This window comes from Limanda limanda, chromosome 21, assembly GCF_963576545.1.
Source record: "Limanda limanda chromosome 21, fLimLim1.1, whole genome shotgun sequence".
Lineage (NCBI taxonomy): Eukaryota > Metazoa > Chordata > Actinopteri > Pleuronectiformes > Pleuronectidae > Limanda > Limanda limanda.
The window spans coordinates 21,654,963-21,673,119 of record NC_083656.1 but is presented as its reverse complement, the minus strand read 5'-3'; the positions used below and the strand labels follow the sequence as shown (position 1 = coordinate 21,673,119).

Here is an 18,157-nt window from a genome sequence, read left to right as displayed (position 1 = left end):
ACACCATCCGGTCCGCCTACTTCCACATTCGCAATATCAACCGCCTCCGCCCCTCACTCACTCCCAACACCGCAGCAATCCTGGTTCACTCCCTTGTCACTTCCCGCCTGGATTACTGCAATTCCCTTCTCTTTGGTCTCCCACACAAACTCCTCCATAAACTTCAACTGGTACAAAATGCTGCTGCCTGTATCGTCACTAGAACACCATCCATCAGTCACATCGACCCCGTTCTACATCAGCTCCACTGGCTTCCTATTACACCGCATTGAGTATAAAATCCTCCTCCATACATTTAAGGCCATCCATAACCTCGCTCCTCCATACCTCTCCGACCTCCTCCATATCAATGTCCCTACCCGGTCTCTCAGGTTTGCCTCCTCCATCAGCCTGACCGTCCCCCGAGCCCATCTGTCCACCATGGGATCTTGAGCCTTCAGCCGCTCTGCCCCTCACCTCTGGAACTCCCTCCCCCCTGACATCAGGAACATTGAGCCAAATTCAATCGCTCTTTTTAAAATCCCACATCAAAACCCACCTGTTTAGGCAGGCATATAAATCTTAATGTTCCTGTCTGACAAAAGTGTTGTTCTGCTGCTGCTCTGCTTTGTGCATTCAAGAGGTTTTAGAGATTTGTTTTGACTGTGTTGTTGACTGTTGTGCGGCGACCTTGAGTGTCCTGAAAGGCGCCTTATAAATAAAATGTACTATTATTATTATTTAACATAATCAGCTAGTGGTTGGGATCACTTTTAAAACCCAAGATGATGTTTTATTTTTGAGAGCTTATTTATAGAAAATTTAACATTGGTTGCCTTTGTAGTTGCTATAAGTAAACTTTTAAATAACCTTTAACTGTTTAAGTTGGCATGAAATGATAGATAGTTAGCTTAAGTTAGCCTCCTCTATTTTGTTTGCATAACACATTTCATAGAGGGTATATGGGTAAATGCTTGCAAGCTTATTTTTAAGGTTGTGAAAAAAACGACCATAACACATTGAAATTATATAAAATTGAGATATTACAATCATTATCGTAATTTTTAAATGCTTATTAATGGAGAAAATACAACATTTGTGGGTCTCTCTACCAGTTTGCCATGGATTCGCATGGCATTCTGGGTACCCCTAGGTTTAAAGTGAGGGTATCATGCGCTGAGAAAAAAACTGCGGGACGATGCGCAACAGGTAAAAAAACCCTTCCCATACGTCCAAGCTGTTCCACTGCAGTCCAGTGTGAGATCTGTCTCCCTTCAAAGAGCCATAATTTCAATCACGACTTTCAGTATATACTCTCGAGCAAACCACCTTCTCTTTCCTCCCTGTTTTTAATGGTTGTGGGCAGGGCAGGAGCATTGAAGTTGAGGTTCCATCTGAGGTCTGCCTTTGCCATATTGGGCTCCAGTGGCATTTTCCTCCATTCATTTAAAATGGGATTTGTGAGCAACTGGCTCAATTTCCTTATATGGCTCTGCACCACAATGCAAACAAACACAATAGCCAAGGCATTACAGCAAATGGGATTCTGTGTCATTTCAGCAAAAAGTGTGATAGAAAACCAATATGAGAGCAGTAAACAAAGCCATATAAATAAGTCCAATCAAAGGTGATGCAGCCACAAGCTGGAGGTCTGCCTCTGTGAATTACACAATAAAATACTGTAATACTCTGTCAGACACCTCTGGAAATCAAGCTCAGGACACAGGATTAAAGCCACATTGTTGGGTTCATCAGCAACAGAGACATACAAGGAAGAAAAGGTACAGCTTCGGGAAGGAATAAACTAGGTTCATTACCCAAGCTAATTTGAATTTAATTCATAATTATAAAAACACATTGGTAGGGAAATTACTCGGCCAACAAAGAGGGTTTTACTGGTTGAATGATAATTGGCACAACTTTACTGATTCAGTACTCTCATTTGCAACATGTGGCTGAAATCTGTAATCTATTTCTCCACCTCAAATAATTCCCTGGGACTGAAAATGCACTCTGCTCATTTTACTACACATCCACAGTTATTTGAATTTATACATTCCTCCAAACTGTATCAAAGCAATACCATTCTAACAACATGTGAGTCTTTGTCTGAGGAATTTATGAAAGGCTAAAACAAATCCAAGTTATCGCTGACAAATGGAATCAAAATGTTTGCCATGGACCAAATCCAAATTTTTGGCAGTGCTCATATAACTCATGTTAGTTTAGTGCTACACAGAGTGAAACTTCGTAAGCTGATATTAAGGACTGTTGCTGTCCTCTGAGTCCCTGCTGTTTAATGAATTAGCAAGCACTCAGTGAGTCTGCCGCATTAAGGTCCTTACAGTCACATTCCCAGTGGTAGGGGTCCAGTTGAGTCATTAGACACTCAACATATATGTGTGTGTGCACTCAGTGTGTAACCCATATCCAAACACTTTACAGCAGCATGTTAATGTTCATGCATGTGTTTGGGATGAGCATCATTGGTTTGACTTTGTGCTAATGGAGTAACTCTGGATGCTTCCATCATTCCAGGTAACCCTGTGTTTCCAACAAGGGAATTTTGTCTTCTGTTCATATACTGGCATAATTTGCCACCCCAATGATTGCACAAGGCTCCACACTTACCAGCTCTGCCTCTAGGGAGGCAATGTGTAATTAAAAATCTAAAAACCTGCTGTTTTATACCAACATATCAGTACGGCAGTAGAGCCATTATACAGTGAGTGGGAATGTAGAAAACCTGAACTTTGCCATTGTTGTGTTACCCCCATCGTAGCAGCTTTTTTGTTGTTGATAAAGACAGTTGAATATGTAGAACTTACTAATATTTAACATGAAAGAGAACCTGTGGTAGCTGTCAGTTGTCATTAAAAAAAAGACACAAGTAGACTCAGCTGACGTCTCCGACCCGGTTTATTATTTTGAATGACTGCCGCAATTTCACGATGATTACCACATAATGTTTGAAGCGTATCCTAAATGAGTAAAATATTTCTTCATAGCTTCGCTCATTCATTCATAATTCAGCTCATCCTGACTCTGCTCTCTTTCTCTCACGCTAACACACACCGATTCGCACTGACACACAATCGTGTAAATTCAGACTGGGTAAAAACCGCAGAATTGTTTAAATAAGACAATTAAAGGAGAGCTGGAAGAGCTGCTGGGGCAGACTCGGTCTGGCTCAGACACAGGGAGGAGGAAATTACTTACAGAGCCAGTACAAACTGTATAATAAATGGCCAAAACATGTATGAAAAGACCCAATTATGACCCAAATACAATTCTGTCCCTAACTTTTATCCATATTAAAGGTTGATCACTCTATATCCATGATCAGGAATAATTTATCGTGAGGCAGCACGTAATTGAAGGGAGGCGGCTGCCTCGTAATCCCCTATGCAGTTAAAAAAAACTGCACACTAGTGAAAACATCACTAGGAATATTTTATATGCAATTTCTGCCAATAGATCCCTTCAACCTAAATCTTACACACTGAACCTTTAGGAGTTTTTGGAACAGAGAGTGACACAGGTAGAAATGATTGCTCTGTTTACCATTGTATCAAGACAATGCATGTGTGGATGGTAATTCGGGGTAATGTTGTCAATTTTACAAATTATAAATTTAGTGTCATAAACACAGTTGTTACATCAAATGCTATATACTTTCATAATGTATTCATTCATTCATTGTACTTTTAATGATTGAAGTTATTTTTTTGCAAAGCTGTGCCTAGTAGTTATTTTACTGATCTCATCATTCAAAAAGATAATAGCATATAAAATACATTTAGTCCACCATGGTGCAGCAAGGCAGTACAATTCTGTCTCATGGTCAACATTCAGCGTTAAGGTTTTATACCGAGAAGCTTTTTCAAAGGCCACCTTCATTTGATAGTAGATCCAAAATTTGACACAGGTATCTATAAATTAATGTAAAATTGTTTGTCTAAGCACAGAGCTTGATGGCATGTAGGGAGGCAGGGAATTAAACAGAAAGCACAAAGAAATTATAAACAGAAATAAATACAACTAAAACAGTTTTCTTCTACATTGAAAATGCTTCTGTCTTGGAAATGGAAATTAGACTGAAACAACAACTACTGGTCTGCTTTCTCAGCTCTCACCTCCTGCTTCAAACAGAGTCATACTTAAGATCTATGTAATAAACGGAGCGAGTCGCCCGCAATGCATGCTCTAAAATAAAAAAAATTAAAAAGTCAAACCGCAATCTCACTCATACCAGCCGGTTGCTCTTGGGTTCACAGTGAATGAAGGAGGACATGGGGAGATACCAGTGTGGATTTAGGTCTGAAAACTCTGGCAGCTGACAGTATGAGAGCCAACAAATTAAGAAGACACTTAGAAACATTACAACCCAGTCACATGCATGTGTTCGTTTTGGTTGAGCTTTATCATCGTTGTAACAACGTGAATATAATTTAATTAATTTTTTCTCTATTTTTGAAAAAGTACAGATTGATGGAGGAATGAATGTCACCAAAAGTACTTCAATTAAGTTGAATTTAAGCAAAGTTGAAACAGATTAACAGAAATAAATGTGGCATGTTTTGATAATCTGTTTCCTACCATCATTGTTTTTGAAATCATATTTAATAATTATTGTGACGAATTATTAACATTGACGTGATCAGACAGTCTCTTCACATATATTATTATTAATATTAAAAGGTGATCTGTGCAACTTTTTTATTCAGGAAGTTCGTATCAAACAATTAGCCCTTCGTACTACTCAGTACCTTCGAAGTAGCTCAACGTCTCAAAAAGGTGGTGACCCACTCTGTCCAGTCTCTTCTTGTCAGCAGTTGAAATGCTGCTGCCCGAGCAAACTACTCAAAAGATGATGGCCGATGCCAAAACAGTGTCATAAAAAGATCTTCAGGACCGCCCCCTGCACTCCAAAATACCTCAGTCTCTTGAGTAGATACAGTCTGCGGCGGCCCTTTTTAAAGGTAGAGGGTTAAGAGGAATGGAGCCTGGACTGTTCCCTGCCGGCACCCCGTACTGCAGACACAGTCCCGGGTCCTCATATACTGAGGTCTGTTGGTCAGGAAGTCCGATATCAAGGATGTGGGGTGGAGGTCCACTCCAGCATGCTCCAGTTTGACCCTTCAGAAGTGCCAGTTGAATGATGTTGAAAGCACAGGAGAAATCAAAGAACAAGATATGCACAGTGCTCCCAGGCTACTTCAGATGAGAAAGAAACCTGTGTTGTAGATAGATGACGGCATCATCCACCGCAATGCTAGGCTGATAGGCAAACTGCAGCAGGTCCATCGATGGTCTCACCAGGGGGCGGAAATGTTTAAGGACGAGCCGCTCCGATTCTATCTGATAAGTCTGACTTAAGCCAGCCTAGTGCTGTTCATTTTCTCCCTACATGTTGTTCAAGTCTCTGTTACAGAATCTTTTGATCTATGGTGTAAAATGCTGCACTAAGATCCAGCAGTCAGTTATCTGAGAGAGTTATTAGTAACTTTTAATAGCACTGTTTCGGTGCTTCTTGACTTACAATCCTTATTGAATAACTTTAACAAAACATTGTTGTGCATGTAACTACATAACTGTTTAGCAACAGCATTGTTGATAGAACAAGCAGGAAATAGTTGATGTACGTCCTGCAAGTACTATGTCATCTCTGTTGGATGTCACCTTACTGATGCAAGCACGTGTGTCCAACTCTTTTTTTTGCTGAGTTTGCCTTTTGATAATGGCATCCATTGCTGATAAAAGGCTGGATGGGCGGTCTGCAACTGCATAAAATTAACATTCTGATATATGCCCTTGTAGGATACCGTGTACGATTTGCTCTTGTTCATCTTCAGAATTGGTTTCTGAACATATATAACTGATTTAGTATTACCACTTGCAAAAGCAGAGAGCTGCAGGCAAGAAGCTGAGCAGTAGGTGGAAAAGAGATTTACATTTTATCCGGACCCGCAATACTATATAAGGAAAAGGAGTTACATCATGGAAAAGATATTAATTATTCAGGGTTTCATAACTAGCAAGAAAGAAACGTATCACAATGGTTAGAGGAAAGACCCAAACGCAGACATTGAAGCAGATTCAGGCTCAAAATACATATTTTTTTAAGCAGATGGTTCGATTCATAAAAATCACTGCAGCAAGGCAGAGGTATAAAAATCGACGGCCATAAAGCAAAACCCTAGAAAATATACTGATCATACACGTAGTGAATACTGAATGTCACGCTGTACTCAAGGCTAACAAGACAAACTGGCAACTGAAGGGGGAGAGACAGAGACTAATACTATAGAGAGGGGGGGTGACAATAAGATGATGGTGTGACACATTAGGGCAGGTTTGTGTAAACACACCTGCAGGGGCACAGTAAACACTGGGGGATTGGAAGTGAAGAGACCCGAAACATGGACAAATCTGAGTGTCAAAATAAAACAGGAAATGAGACACCAACATGAGGAAATGAAAAAATGTAACTCAGGTCTTTTATGATGCGTGGCATTTTCTGTGGCATCCTACGGTGGGGGCCAAAAATCAGCCAATTATTAGCCTTGTTTGTCTCACATGACTGGAGGAGGGATTTTTTAAATTGCAGAGACAACGACAGCTTATGATACATTGGAGATTAGTCATCGACATCATTCTTCTTCTTCTCTCGGTTTACTGACGACTATAGTTTCATAGTGATCTTGTGCAGCTGTGTCATGTGAAATCAGCTGTACCCAAGTTTTCTTCAAGGTTTTAACATAAAATGTTCACACACTTTGAATGTCGGTCACTACCCCAACTCAATGAGGAAGAGAGAGTACGGTCGTTGAGAGACGTATACTGAATGAACAGAGGGAGCTCCAAACACAGAACAGTGAAACAAAGACACAATGTAAATTTCTAATTGTTTTACACCGTTTATGTTCTAAAGCACAAAAAACAATGTTTGGAAGAGTTTCGTGTCTGGTCTGCTGTGAGTGAGAGAGACTGTGTGACAAACAGACCCACCTCCAGTCACACAGGCAGCTCTCCAGTCCAGTCCAAATTATATTATTATAAGAGTTATTTAGATTGAAAAATCAAATCAAATCAAACTAAAACATACCACACCATAATAAAATATGTCTTGCTCTTTGCTATGCCTCTGATCATTTATAAGATGATGTTTTTTTGTTTGTTTTTATCAAACTCAAAGATAACCTTCACGTAAACAATTTGGGCAGCTAAGCGTTTGCTCTTTCTTTTTTATTTTTTTAGCAAATATAGGATGGTTGAATAAAACTTTTTTAAATCAAACCATCAACCAAACCTTTACACAATTAAATGTGAATGTGAAATCTGAATCTAAGCCCATCTGTAGAAGCAGTGTTGTGCCAGTTCACACTTAAAAAGAACTAGTTCCAAGTTCAGTTCATGCGGATGAAAATGAACTAGTTCAAGTTCATAGTTCATTTTTTATTAGGATGATTTAAGTGGCAAACATACGGTCATGTGTTTGGTTATGAATCGATGGTGTCGGATCATGTCTGTGTGTCGCTCCACTCATTTTAACACTGAGTCCTGAATGTGAGCGTCACGTCTCATGATGATCATGATCATGATGCAGCGGTGCTGATCACTGAGCAGCTGTGACCAGAGGAACTCTGTATTTCACTGTTCTTCTACAAAGTCACTGACCGGCTGCTTAACGTGAATGAATTCTGATCTCACCGCATGTGTCCCCCTGAGCGACTGAGTGGGGCTCGGTATGAGTACATGGAGCGGGTCATTCTGCGCAAACACTTTAATTCCACAAATTAATTATCCTACTTTCACTGTGACTGGTAGGAATTTTTTATATATATATAACATCATTCTGACTTGTCAAAACATCATCATTAATTCCCTTTTAACTACTCAAAACTAGAATTTTCAACGTCTGTAGTTACATAGTAAGATTTAAACTACCTTTGTCAAGATTATATTATTTTATTAAAAAAATATTAAATTCTAGTTTCAGACATTTACAATTTAATTCTGACTCGTCATAATTCAAGTGCATGATATCTACAACACCAGACTGACTAGTTTAAACTTAATATAAGGTATCTTGAATTTAGGTCACTTTAAGACATCCTAAACTGTTGGAAAGGGTAAAATGTAGCTTTTGTCTTTTTATCTAATTAATAATTAATCAAATAATTGACAGATATATCAGTTATCCAAATAATCGCTTTATCAAATTGTCTGGAAAAAAGCTTAATCTACAAATTAACAAATGATTTTCAAAAATTGTCCTGGAATAAAAGGTACCATTGCCATATATTGGAAGTGACTAAAGTATGTAATTGTATAAAAAGAATATACCCAAGCTAAGTACAAGAATGCAAATTTTGTTGTGAAGATCTTCAGTACAAATGCCCTCATTTACATATATTTGATCATCGCAAATATTCTGGACAACATATTCCATATAGTAATAAAAAGATAATGTACTGCTTTGATTTGTGAAAGTTTTGTCACCTACTTCTAATGACCTCAAATTCTAAAATTACACTGGCAGAAGATATATTAGAATTAATGATTAATATTTATCCCAAAACTACAATTGGGCAGTTAAGTGTCTGTTCTAGCATACAATACATGGAGTGGTTACTCTACTTTGAGAATACATGAGTGAATAACAAACACACATTGTTAAGATTAAGAATTAAGATACATTTATTTGTCCCAAACACACTCATGCAATTGTAGGGAAATTTAAACTCTGCTTTAAAACCCATCTGGTGCAGGACACACAGAGCAGTGAGCAGCCATGTACGGCGCCCGGGGAGCAGATGTTGGTGGAGTAAGGTGCCTTGCTCAGGGGCACAAGACAGGGAGGGAGAATCCTCTTGGATTTTTGGACAGATCAATCCAGGTTCGTCTTTTTGTTGTTTCTCCGTGGAGTCAAACCAGAGACTAACCAGATACCTTTTCTGCCCATAGTCCAAGTTTCTGCCACTAGTCCACCGCCTCTTGTGACTTGCTAATAAATAATTTGAACAATGAATAAATTAAAACTAGTGCTGTCAAACGATTAAAATATTTAATCGCTATTAATGGCATTTATGTCATAGTTAACTCAAAATGAATCGCAAATTTGTATCTATTCTAAATGTCCCTTCATTTTTTTTTTTCCATCATTTTTTTTTTGTTTTATTGTTCTTATCAACATGGAAAAGTGGATTGGCTTGCTTTATGCAAATGTTTTATTTTATTGAAAAACAACATTGCCAAACGGGGCAGTTCAAAATAAAATTATGAATTATTTCAGGGCAACAAGGACTCAGCCTATAGTGCAGTTAAACCATGGCTTAACATTTTCTTTTTTTCAAGTTTGCTGTGAACATAGCAGTCAGTCCTCTTATTTCAGAAACAATGAACCTAAACAGTTAGGTTACCAATAAACGGTAAGCCTACTACTTCTTTGCTTTCAGCCAGCTACTCAAACAAACAAGCAACAAAATAACAAACAAACAAAATACACAGGCAAGTGTCTGCCTACTTTGAAATAAATTAAACACAGAACTTTGTAGGGCTATTTGAGTCCTCCCCATATTTGCAGAAAATGTATGAAATAAGAAGTACCCTATTTTGAAATAAATATAAACATGTAGCTGCAGCTAATAGCTTAAAAATCTATATTTTAGTTGGCGAAATATTAAAACAAAAAGCAAGAGCAGGTCAGACTGGAGGCGAATACAGAGACTGAAGCTCGGTAGAAACCAACTGCAGCTTCTGCTCTGATCAAGAAGCTGCGGCGCTGATCTCTGAGCAGCTGAGACCAGAGAAACGCTGTGTTTTCACTGTTTCCATAGTTAAGAAGCAGCCGGTGAGTCAGTGAGCGGCTGCTTCACGTGAACGAGCTCTGATCTCACAGTGTCTCTCTGAGCGAATTAAAACAATAACTCAGTTTAAGCATTTTATATTTTATTGTAATTGAAGTGACAACAGTATTTGATGACATTTCTGACTGGTCAGTTCCTCCATATATCATATATAATTAATAACACATGAATGGTCTGTATTTACATAGCAATATTGTAGTCTTGCACCTAGACTCCTCAGGAACCTACGTACGATCCTGTTTGTGGAATTCAGCTCTGCCTTCAACACCATCATTTCGGACCTGCTACAGGACAAGCTCTCCCAGCTGAGTGTGCCTGACTCCACCTACAGGTGGATCACAGACTTCCTGTCTGACAGGAGGCAACACGTGAGGCTGGGGAAGCATGTCTCTGACTCCAGGTCCATAAGCACCGGTTCCCCTCAAGGCTGTGTTCTTTCCCCTCTTCTCTTCTCCCTGTATACCAACAGCTGCACCTCCAGTCGCCAGTCCGTCAAACTCCTTAAGTTTGCGGACGACACCACCTTCATTGGGCTCATCTCTGGTGGGGATGAGTCCGCCTACAGGTGGGAGTTTGATCATCTGGTGACTTGGTGTGATCAGAACAACCTGGAGCTCAATGCACTGAAAACAGTGGAGATGGTTGTTGACTTTAGAAGGAAGCCAGCCCCACCCACCCCCATCACCCTGAGAGACTCCCCAGTCGTCACTGCGGAGTCCTTCCGCTTCCTGGGCACCATCATCTCCCAGGACCTCAAGTGGGAGCTGAACATCAAATTTTATTTGTATAGCCCATATTCACAAATCACAATTCGTCTCATAGGGCTTTAACATGGTGTGACATCCTCTGTCCTAAACCCTCAGCAAGAGTAAGGAAAAAATACAAAAAAAAAAACCTTTAACAGGGTAAAAATACGTAGAAAATGATTGTATCATATCATTTGAATTGGTCTGATAGATATTGTGAGATTACGTTATTATCATAAATAATTTGACAGTGGAAAGAAACACATTTCAAACACAAGCAAATTCATTCAGTGCATCTATGTGCAGCACTTTACTGACACACTGCCGACACAGTTTTCAGGGACCATTTGGTATTAGTTTGCCTGCTAGCTGATTGTGACCAAATATTATTATTTGTGGGTTTTTTTTATATTAAGTTAAAGGAAGTTAAATGACATCTATTATTTTATGGCATATAGGCTATTCTATGGGGGGCTATTGAGGGTTCAGCATCTTGCCCAAGGACACTTCGGCATGCAGATGGTTCAGACTGGGGATTGAACCCCCCGACCTTCAGGTCGGAGGACGACCCCCCTACCCCTCAGCCACAGCCGCCCGGTAATGATAATGACCACACTAGCCCAGTTCAAAGAGGAACTCACAATCATGTATTGTCTCATTTACTAGAAGGGCTCATTTACTAGAACTATTCTAATAATAGTAATAATAGTAACAATTTTTGTTATTCCCCCCACCAATACTGCATTTGGAATTTTGATACAGCGCTTTTCAGATACATTTAATTTAATATACATTTAATGTTGTAATAAACCCAGAATTCAACCAAAACAGACTATACATTAAAGGGGACATATTATGAAAATTCCACTTTTGTAGTGCTTCTACACGTTTATTTGGGTATCTGGCATGTCTCCCGTCCCCAAAACTCTGGGGGAAAAAAACTCCCGCAATTTGTTATGGTTTCTCTGTGTCAGAAACGTAATGCTTGAGTGACTGCGAATGAGCTTCTGTGTGCCTCCCTCGTCACAGGGCTAATGGGAGTCTCTTACATGGCCTGTGACGAGGGAGGCATACGGAAGCCTCCCTTGTGGCACTCAAAACAGGTCAATCTGAGGAGGCCTATTTCAGACAGGGTAAAAATGGTGCTGTTTTAAATGATCCTTGTGATATTTTGACCAAAATATGTTAGACATTTCATTAAGACCCCAAGGAACCATATCAACTGTGTTAAAAAGGGCATAATATATCCCCTTTCAATACCATATGTCAATTACTTCCTTCTGGCTAGCAAAGTTTATGTAGCATATAGGTCCTGGATAAGCTGCATTATCAGCCAGTATGATGATCACATAGAATTGACTAGTTTAATCAGGAGGTTTCTAAATGCCGAATAAGGAGGAAATTATACTATATTTAATATAAACTCAGGAGACTGATGTGTTGCTGAAGCGCACTTGTACATGTATATTAGAAATAAGGAAAACAGACGAACAAACCAAAATAGATAAATGAATTGTCATATGTAATACATCTGGCCATCATATATCACCCAAATTCCCATGGGTAAACATAAACTTTAAATTGAAATTGTCAATCTTTTTTCTTATTATTAGGTGCACATTATTAAGTGCTAATGCACACACATGAATGAGTTCATAATTTCCATTAAGTAAGTGTCTGGTCTGGAAAGGTAAAGAAAAGGGGCATGTGCTGGGGAAATATGCGTGTGAATGGTGACTATATTGAGTCTTTATTTTCTTGCTGCAAGTTGTGTCTTACCGCCAGGCAGGAAAATGTGGATATTGCGAAGTTATTTTGCTATAAGTTCTGTGTGGTCTCATCCATTCATCTGCTCGCCATCCAAAGTTCAGGGATTCATAAAAACCTGGCCAATTTGCCGATGTAGGTTTTCAACCACAAGCAATCGCTTTTAACAGTCCCTCTGTAGGGATCTGCAGCATTTCCTCTCCCTGCAGATAACCCATTAATCTGTGTGATTAGTGTCACCTGCTACCTGTTTATGCTATTATGGACATGGTAACTCGTCTCATAGCGGGATGTCAACACACGGTTATACATTGCCAATGTATTTACATTAACCCAATTGAGATGCTCTGGAATGAGTTTAGAGAGCTGTTCACCCCACACATCACAGGTGTGGGTAGAGCTGGGAAATTAACCAAAAATGTATCGAAACCGACATTTATCCAATCCAATCCAAATTTGTTAATAAAGCACATTTAAAAAACAACAGAGTTGACCAAAGTGCTATACATCATTAAATAGATCAAACATAAACATGATGTAAAACACTGTTTACCAAACAGCAATAAACCACAAGACAAAACCACAAACAGTCAAACTCTCATACAGGGTCAGAGATAGCCAAGGAGTTTTTAGCCGATGGGTTTTTAAACAAGATTCGAACACAGACCAAGTGGGGGCTAGTCTAATCTTGGGGGGCAGCTCGTTCCAGAGTTTGGGGGCCAAAACAGCAAAGGCGACGTGATGGAATATATGGGTTAAGAAGGTCAGAAAGGCATGATGGAGCGAGCCCATTCAGAGCTTTATAGGCAAACAAAAAGATCTTGGACTGGTCCCAAAATGTACAGGAAGCCAATGGAGAGACGCCAATACAGGCGAAATATGCTCTTGCTTGCGTGTCCCAAACGGCAGCATTCTAGACTAATTGCAATCGAGAGAAGGAAATCTGGGGCATAGGGGGGCATTACAATTATCAAGTCGGTTGGAGAAAAAGGCATGTATAACCCTCTACAAATCACTGGATTTTAGAACATAATTAATCTGTTGATACATTTTAATGATCACCGTAAATTTTTACCCCCCGATCTGTTACTTTTGGTTTGACATAAGGAACAAGGGAGCCCAGGACAAAAGAGGAATTAGGGGCACCACTAGGTCAAAATATATTATAAATTCTGTTTTGCTGTAAGGGGAGCAGATCAAGAAAAAAAAGGATAGGTCATGCAACTGTAAGGTCTAAAAGTATAAGAATAGCATAATCCCCAGTACCGTTAGCAAAAAATGTTGCTGTGAATGGGTTTAAACCCAGATTGGGATACCTCAAGAAAACTATGAACATTTAAAGGTTCAGTGTTTAGAATTTTGTGACATCTAGTGGTGAAGTTGCGTGTTGCAGCTGAATACCCCTCAATTCACCCTCTCAATTCAAACATGGAGCAGAAACTGTGGTAGTCTTCAGTTGTCAAAAAAACTTGAAATGTGTTTAGTTTTTCCAGTTTAGGCTATTGTAAAAAAAACGTGGCCTCAGTAGAGAAGACCCAATCCGGATGTAAATATAAAGTATTTAGTGAAAGCCAGTGCACGTTCGAGTGGATCAGTAACCCCTCGAACACTGCTCCCATCTGGTTACAGAAAATAGCGAACAGCGGATGTGTTAAGGGCCGGGCTTTTATTAAATTCACTACTTGTATAACGTCCTGTAATATCTGATGTAGTTCGATGGATCGTCCATCCATTTTGCCACAAGAGCCTTGCGATGGAGCATGCAAAGTGTTGCCCTTGCATTTGGCCTTCCTCGGGAGAAATTCAAACAAAAGAAACGTAAAGCCCTACAGGATGGAACCAAACTCAAGGTTAATTCAAATCATCTACACCACTTTATTTGGAAGTCACATTTACAGTGTTTGCACTCCTGATTGCACACATCTACTACTGTGGGTAAAAGTTGAATTGAGAAGTTGGTCTGAAACATGTGAGACATTTTAAAACACATAGACATTCACATTTGTTTTCTCTTTGAAATGTATTGGATTGGTTTGTTTCCAATCTGTCAATCTGCTCCTGCTCCCTTAAACGACTGTCATAGATCCAAAATGTCGGCTGTTAAGTTGGTAAATACAATGTATTTATCATTGCTCTGGGCAATAACAAAAAACAACAATAAAATCCCAGTGGTAACAAAGCATTAAGAAATAGTGTAATAGCCATTTAAAAGCTTTTCTGATCACAGTTGAGTAACCATTAAGCTTGAGGTGGAATGTTTATATGAGGATTGAAGAGGCTACTATGCAAGTTAAGAGGAAAACTAAAATCGCACCACCTCCTCCCAAAAGTCCCCTTAAAGTCAACAATCTGCACCAAAATTGCACACACTCATGTATATCAGTCGTCTTAATACCCCTGACTTTTTTTTCATCAATATCCATCCTCTGATGACATTACATTGCAAGGTGTTGACATTCCAAAATTATTTTTTTGCTTTGTCTCATTTTTCGAAAACAAACTATGATAAAAATACTAGCAAGGTTTAATTTCTTACCTCACTGTAAGTAATAAGACAATTTAAGTGAAGCATTGATTTACGTCAAATGCTAGATCTGAAGAGAAAAATGTAGATACCACTGCATGGTAAGACAATCAGATGAGAGGCCTTTGACAGAAGATCACTATGATGGTTAACACTATGAGTAGATAAACAAATTTATAATTTGTCATGGGCTATCACTCAACTCTCTCTCACCTATTCCTCACACACCCCATTTCCTATTCTAAATGATGTGTATATTGCCTCCACTAGAAATATTCCAGCTTTAAAGGGAGACGAAAGGCAGGACGATGGGCATCATTAAGATCGGTGGTGCATTCTGAGACATTACACTGCTTTAGCATTTGCATCCTTGACAGCTTTCCCTCACACACACACAGGGTGTAAAAAGTAAATTTAAATTTCATTAATCTCATTGTAGAGTGAGAAGGTCTTTGTTAATATGATGCATTGACTGATGACAGGGAGGATGTTCTAGTATGGTCCTGTATATTGCTTTATAGGTTTTGGCGTACTGAGGAAGGATTTTAGAGTAGGAGATAAAAGTGCAGGTACCATGTTCTAATCAATACTTTCCCTTTTCTGCTCTTTTTTTATCCCATCTTTCTTTTCCCTTCCTTACTTCTGCAGCAATTTGGCAAGATTTTAGATGTTGAGATTATTTTTAACGAGCGAGGATCCAAGGTAAGTGCACAACAACCATACATTCATAAACACACTTACTTTTTCTAGCTGGCTGGAATTGTCCCTAGGCCTCCTATTCCTTTGTTGTCACCCACTCCTCTCACTATCTTCGTTGCTCCCTTTCTGTCTGTCTTATAGTAATTATGGATTTATCACTGAAACTTGCCTCCAGGCAGCTCATACACCTGACGGAACTGTCATACATTGTGGCATACAATGGATTGCTCCCACTTATCTTACTGCTGACATTTGGATTCCCATATTCTGCCACCAGACACCGTCTTCCCTGGCTAGGTTCCCTTGCCTATAGTCCTAAAGAAATAAGCATCAACAGCTACTATACTCAACCCAGCCAAAATTTGTGACAGTATTAAATCCAAGATTTCACTGAAAACACTGATAACTGTTTGCACATAGAATACATATAGAATTTATTAATGTTTATATAAAGATATTGCTTATACAGAGCAATAGTGTCACATATAATAATAGTGCCCCCACTGACTGTTCAGGCCTGAGTGTTCCTTGTAATTAGCAGAAAGTAGTGAATCCTGTATTGAGATTACAACATTGGGTGCAGCTCACAGATATTATCTGCAAAAGTAATTACATTTGCTTTTGATTGGACCAGGACACATAAACAGTCAGGTCTGCCAGACATGTCAAGTGGATTCATTGTCCTCAATACCAGAAACTCAACAGTGTCAAAGCAGACCAGCAGCAGCATCTGTCTGTCCAAGCCAAATGACAATCCAGAACAAGGGTTTGCTTGAAACGATGCACCTATCTGCTTTAATTTTACTCCGCATGTGTCCACCTGGTCCCTCAGCCAAAACAATAAAACCAGTAATAGTTTTTAATGTTGAACAATAATTTGAATTTTGTCCAATAATGGTGCTTGTGAAAGGGTCTCAATACAGGATAAGACATTACAGGATGGCTAGGCTCAGTTATAATTCAGAAGTATGCATTATCGAATGGCCTCTCCATGTTCCTTCAAGGTGTAATGTTAATATACTGTGAATCAGTAGACAGTCAATCAATTTACTGCTCTTTAATGCAGTTGATTTTAAGTGTTTGTGTGTTTTGTGTATGAGTGTGGTTCTGAAAAATAAACCAAACAATGTAGCTATTATTAACAGCTCAATCATAATATACATAATCGCGAGCATAATAAACATAATCATCAGCCACAGATACTCAGAAGCGCATAGCTTAGCTGCAATGCACAATCTAACAAACTAATAAGAACCTAAACCATTTTAGTCACAGAATATGAATGTAATATAGACGTCTTTTAGAAACAGAACTGCTCATTTGAACAACTGTGTGCTACATTAGCGACATCACACATGAATTTCAAATGGTAAGAAACTTCCAATGTATAAACCTAAACATAAAAGGACTGTTACGTGCCATTCACATAATTTATTAGGGCATTCTTAATATTATTCACAAACACAATGATTTCATAACCAAACAAATGTGCAGAGACAACGTACCTGATGACTAAGCTGAACAACAAAATTAGCTTTTCTCTGGATGCACACACAGGAATGGCTCTGGCAACTGAACAATAGAAGCATCTAAAACTAGCACTTAGCTAAAGCTGTCATATCAAGGGTTGTGACACAATCGATATCTTGTGGAAAAAACTCATCATATAAAAGTAATTAGAGTTAACAACATTTTCATATCATTTGTTTTTTTCATCAGAACTCATGTTATTTATTGGTAATCTACAAATTGTATTAAACAAAGAGCCAAATGATAATTATGTCAATGCTGGCATACACCTGCAGCTAACACTGTGAACTACAGCTCAAAGTATGACATGGGCAGCCTATTAGGATGGTAAAAACGTATGTTTAATTTATGTTTTAATGGCACACTTACTCAAGATTTCTCCCGATGCTGCCAATAAAGAGAGAGGGTGAGGGGGCAAAGCAAAGAGCGCTGCACACACAGTTAAAGATCTTGGGTGTCACTATGACAGCCACTGCAGTCTATCAGGAAACACTGATAAAGAAACAAAATACAACAGAATTGTTGTGGAACTGCAAACTATTTCGCTATTAGTCTATGCATTTCAGATAATTATTTTGTAATGAAACATCTTCTGATGCTAAGTCTCATTGGGTGTTTTGTGGTCATTTGTAGGGATGAGCGAGTACAGCATTATCTGTATCTGTTAACCATATGAATTATGTGTATCCGTATCCGTACTCGGAGTGGGCGGGGCCTAACCCGGAAGTGGGTGTGATTTAACCCGGAAGTAGGCCGGCTTTTCTTGAAACGGGCGGGGCTTTAACCAGTATGTTATTTTAAGCATGCAATTGATATGGGTTGATCAGAAATTGTTATATTTATTGCTGATTAGAAAACTATTACAGGACAGCATCAGCATTGAGCTTCAGATCAATGATTTTGATCACAATAGCAAACGAACTATTTACAGAACAAGTTTTGCAACAATGAATACAACACATGCTGTTGCAATTATGAAGTGAAATGTAATAACAAGTGTTTTCATACTCAACATAACTTTCTTTTTTAACTGTGACATT

The 18,157-nt window shown here is 38.9% G+C and overlaps 1 protein-coding gene across 1 annotated transcript in view; it reads left to right on the top strand.

The window, feature by feature from the left end:
- The window catches only part of LOC133028348 (RNA binding protein fox-1 homolog 3-like), a 216,707-nt gene that overhangs the window by 121,287 nt on the left and 77,263 nt on the right, over positions 1–18,157 (top strand). Inside the window, exon 4 of the mRNA XM_061095543.1 lies at positions 15,537–15,590. Coding sequence (XP_060951526.1) covers positions 15,537–15,590 — 54 coding nt within the window. The remainder of the gene's footprint in view (positions 1–15,536; positions 15,591–18,157) is intronic.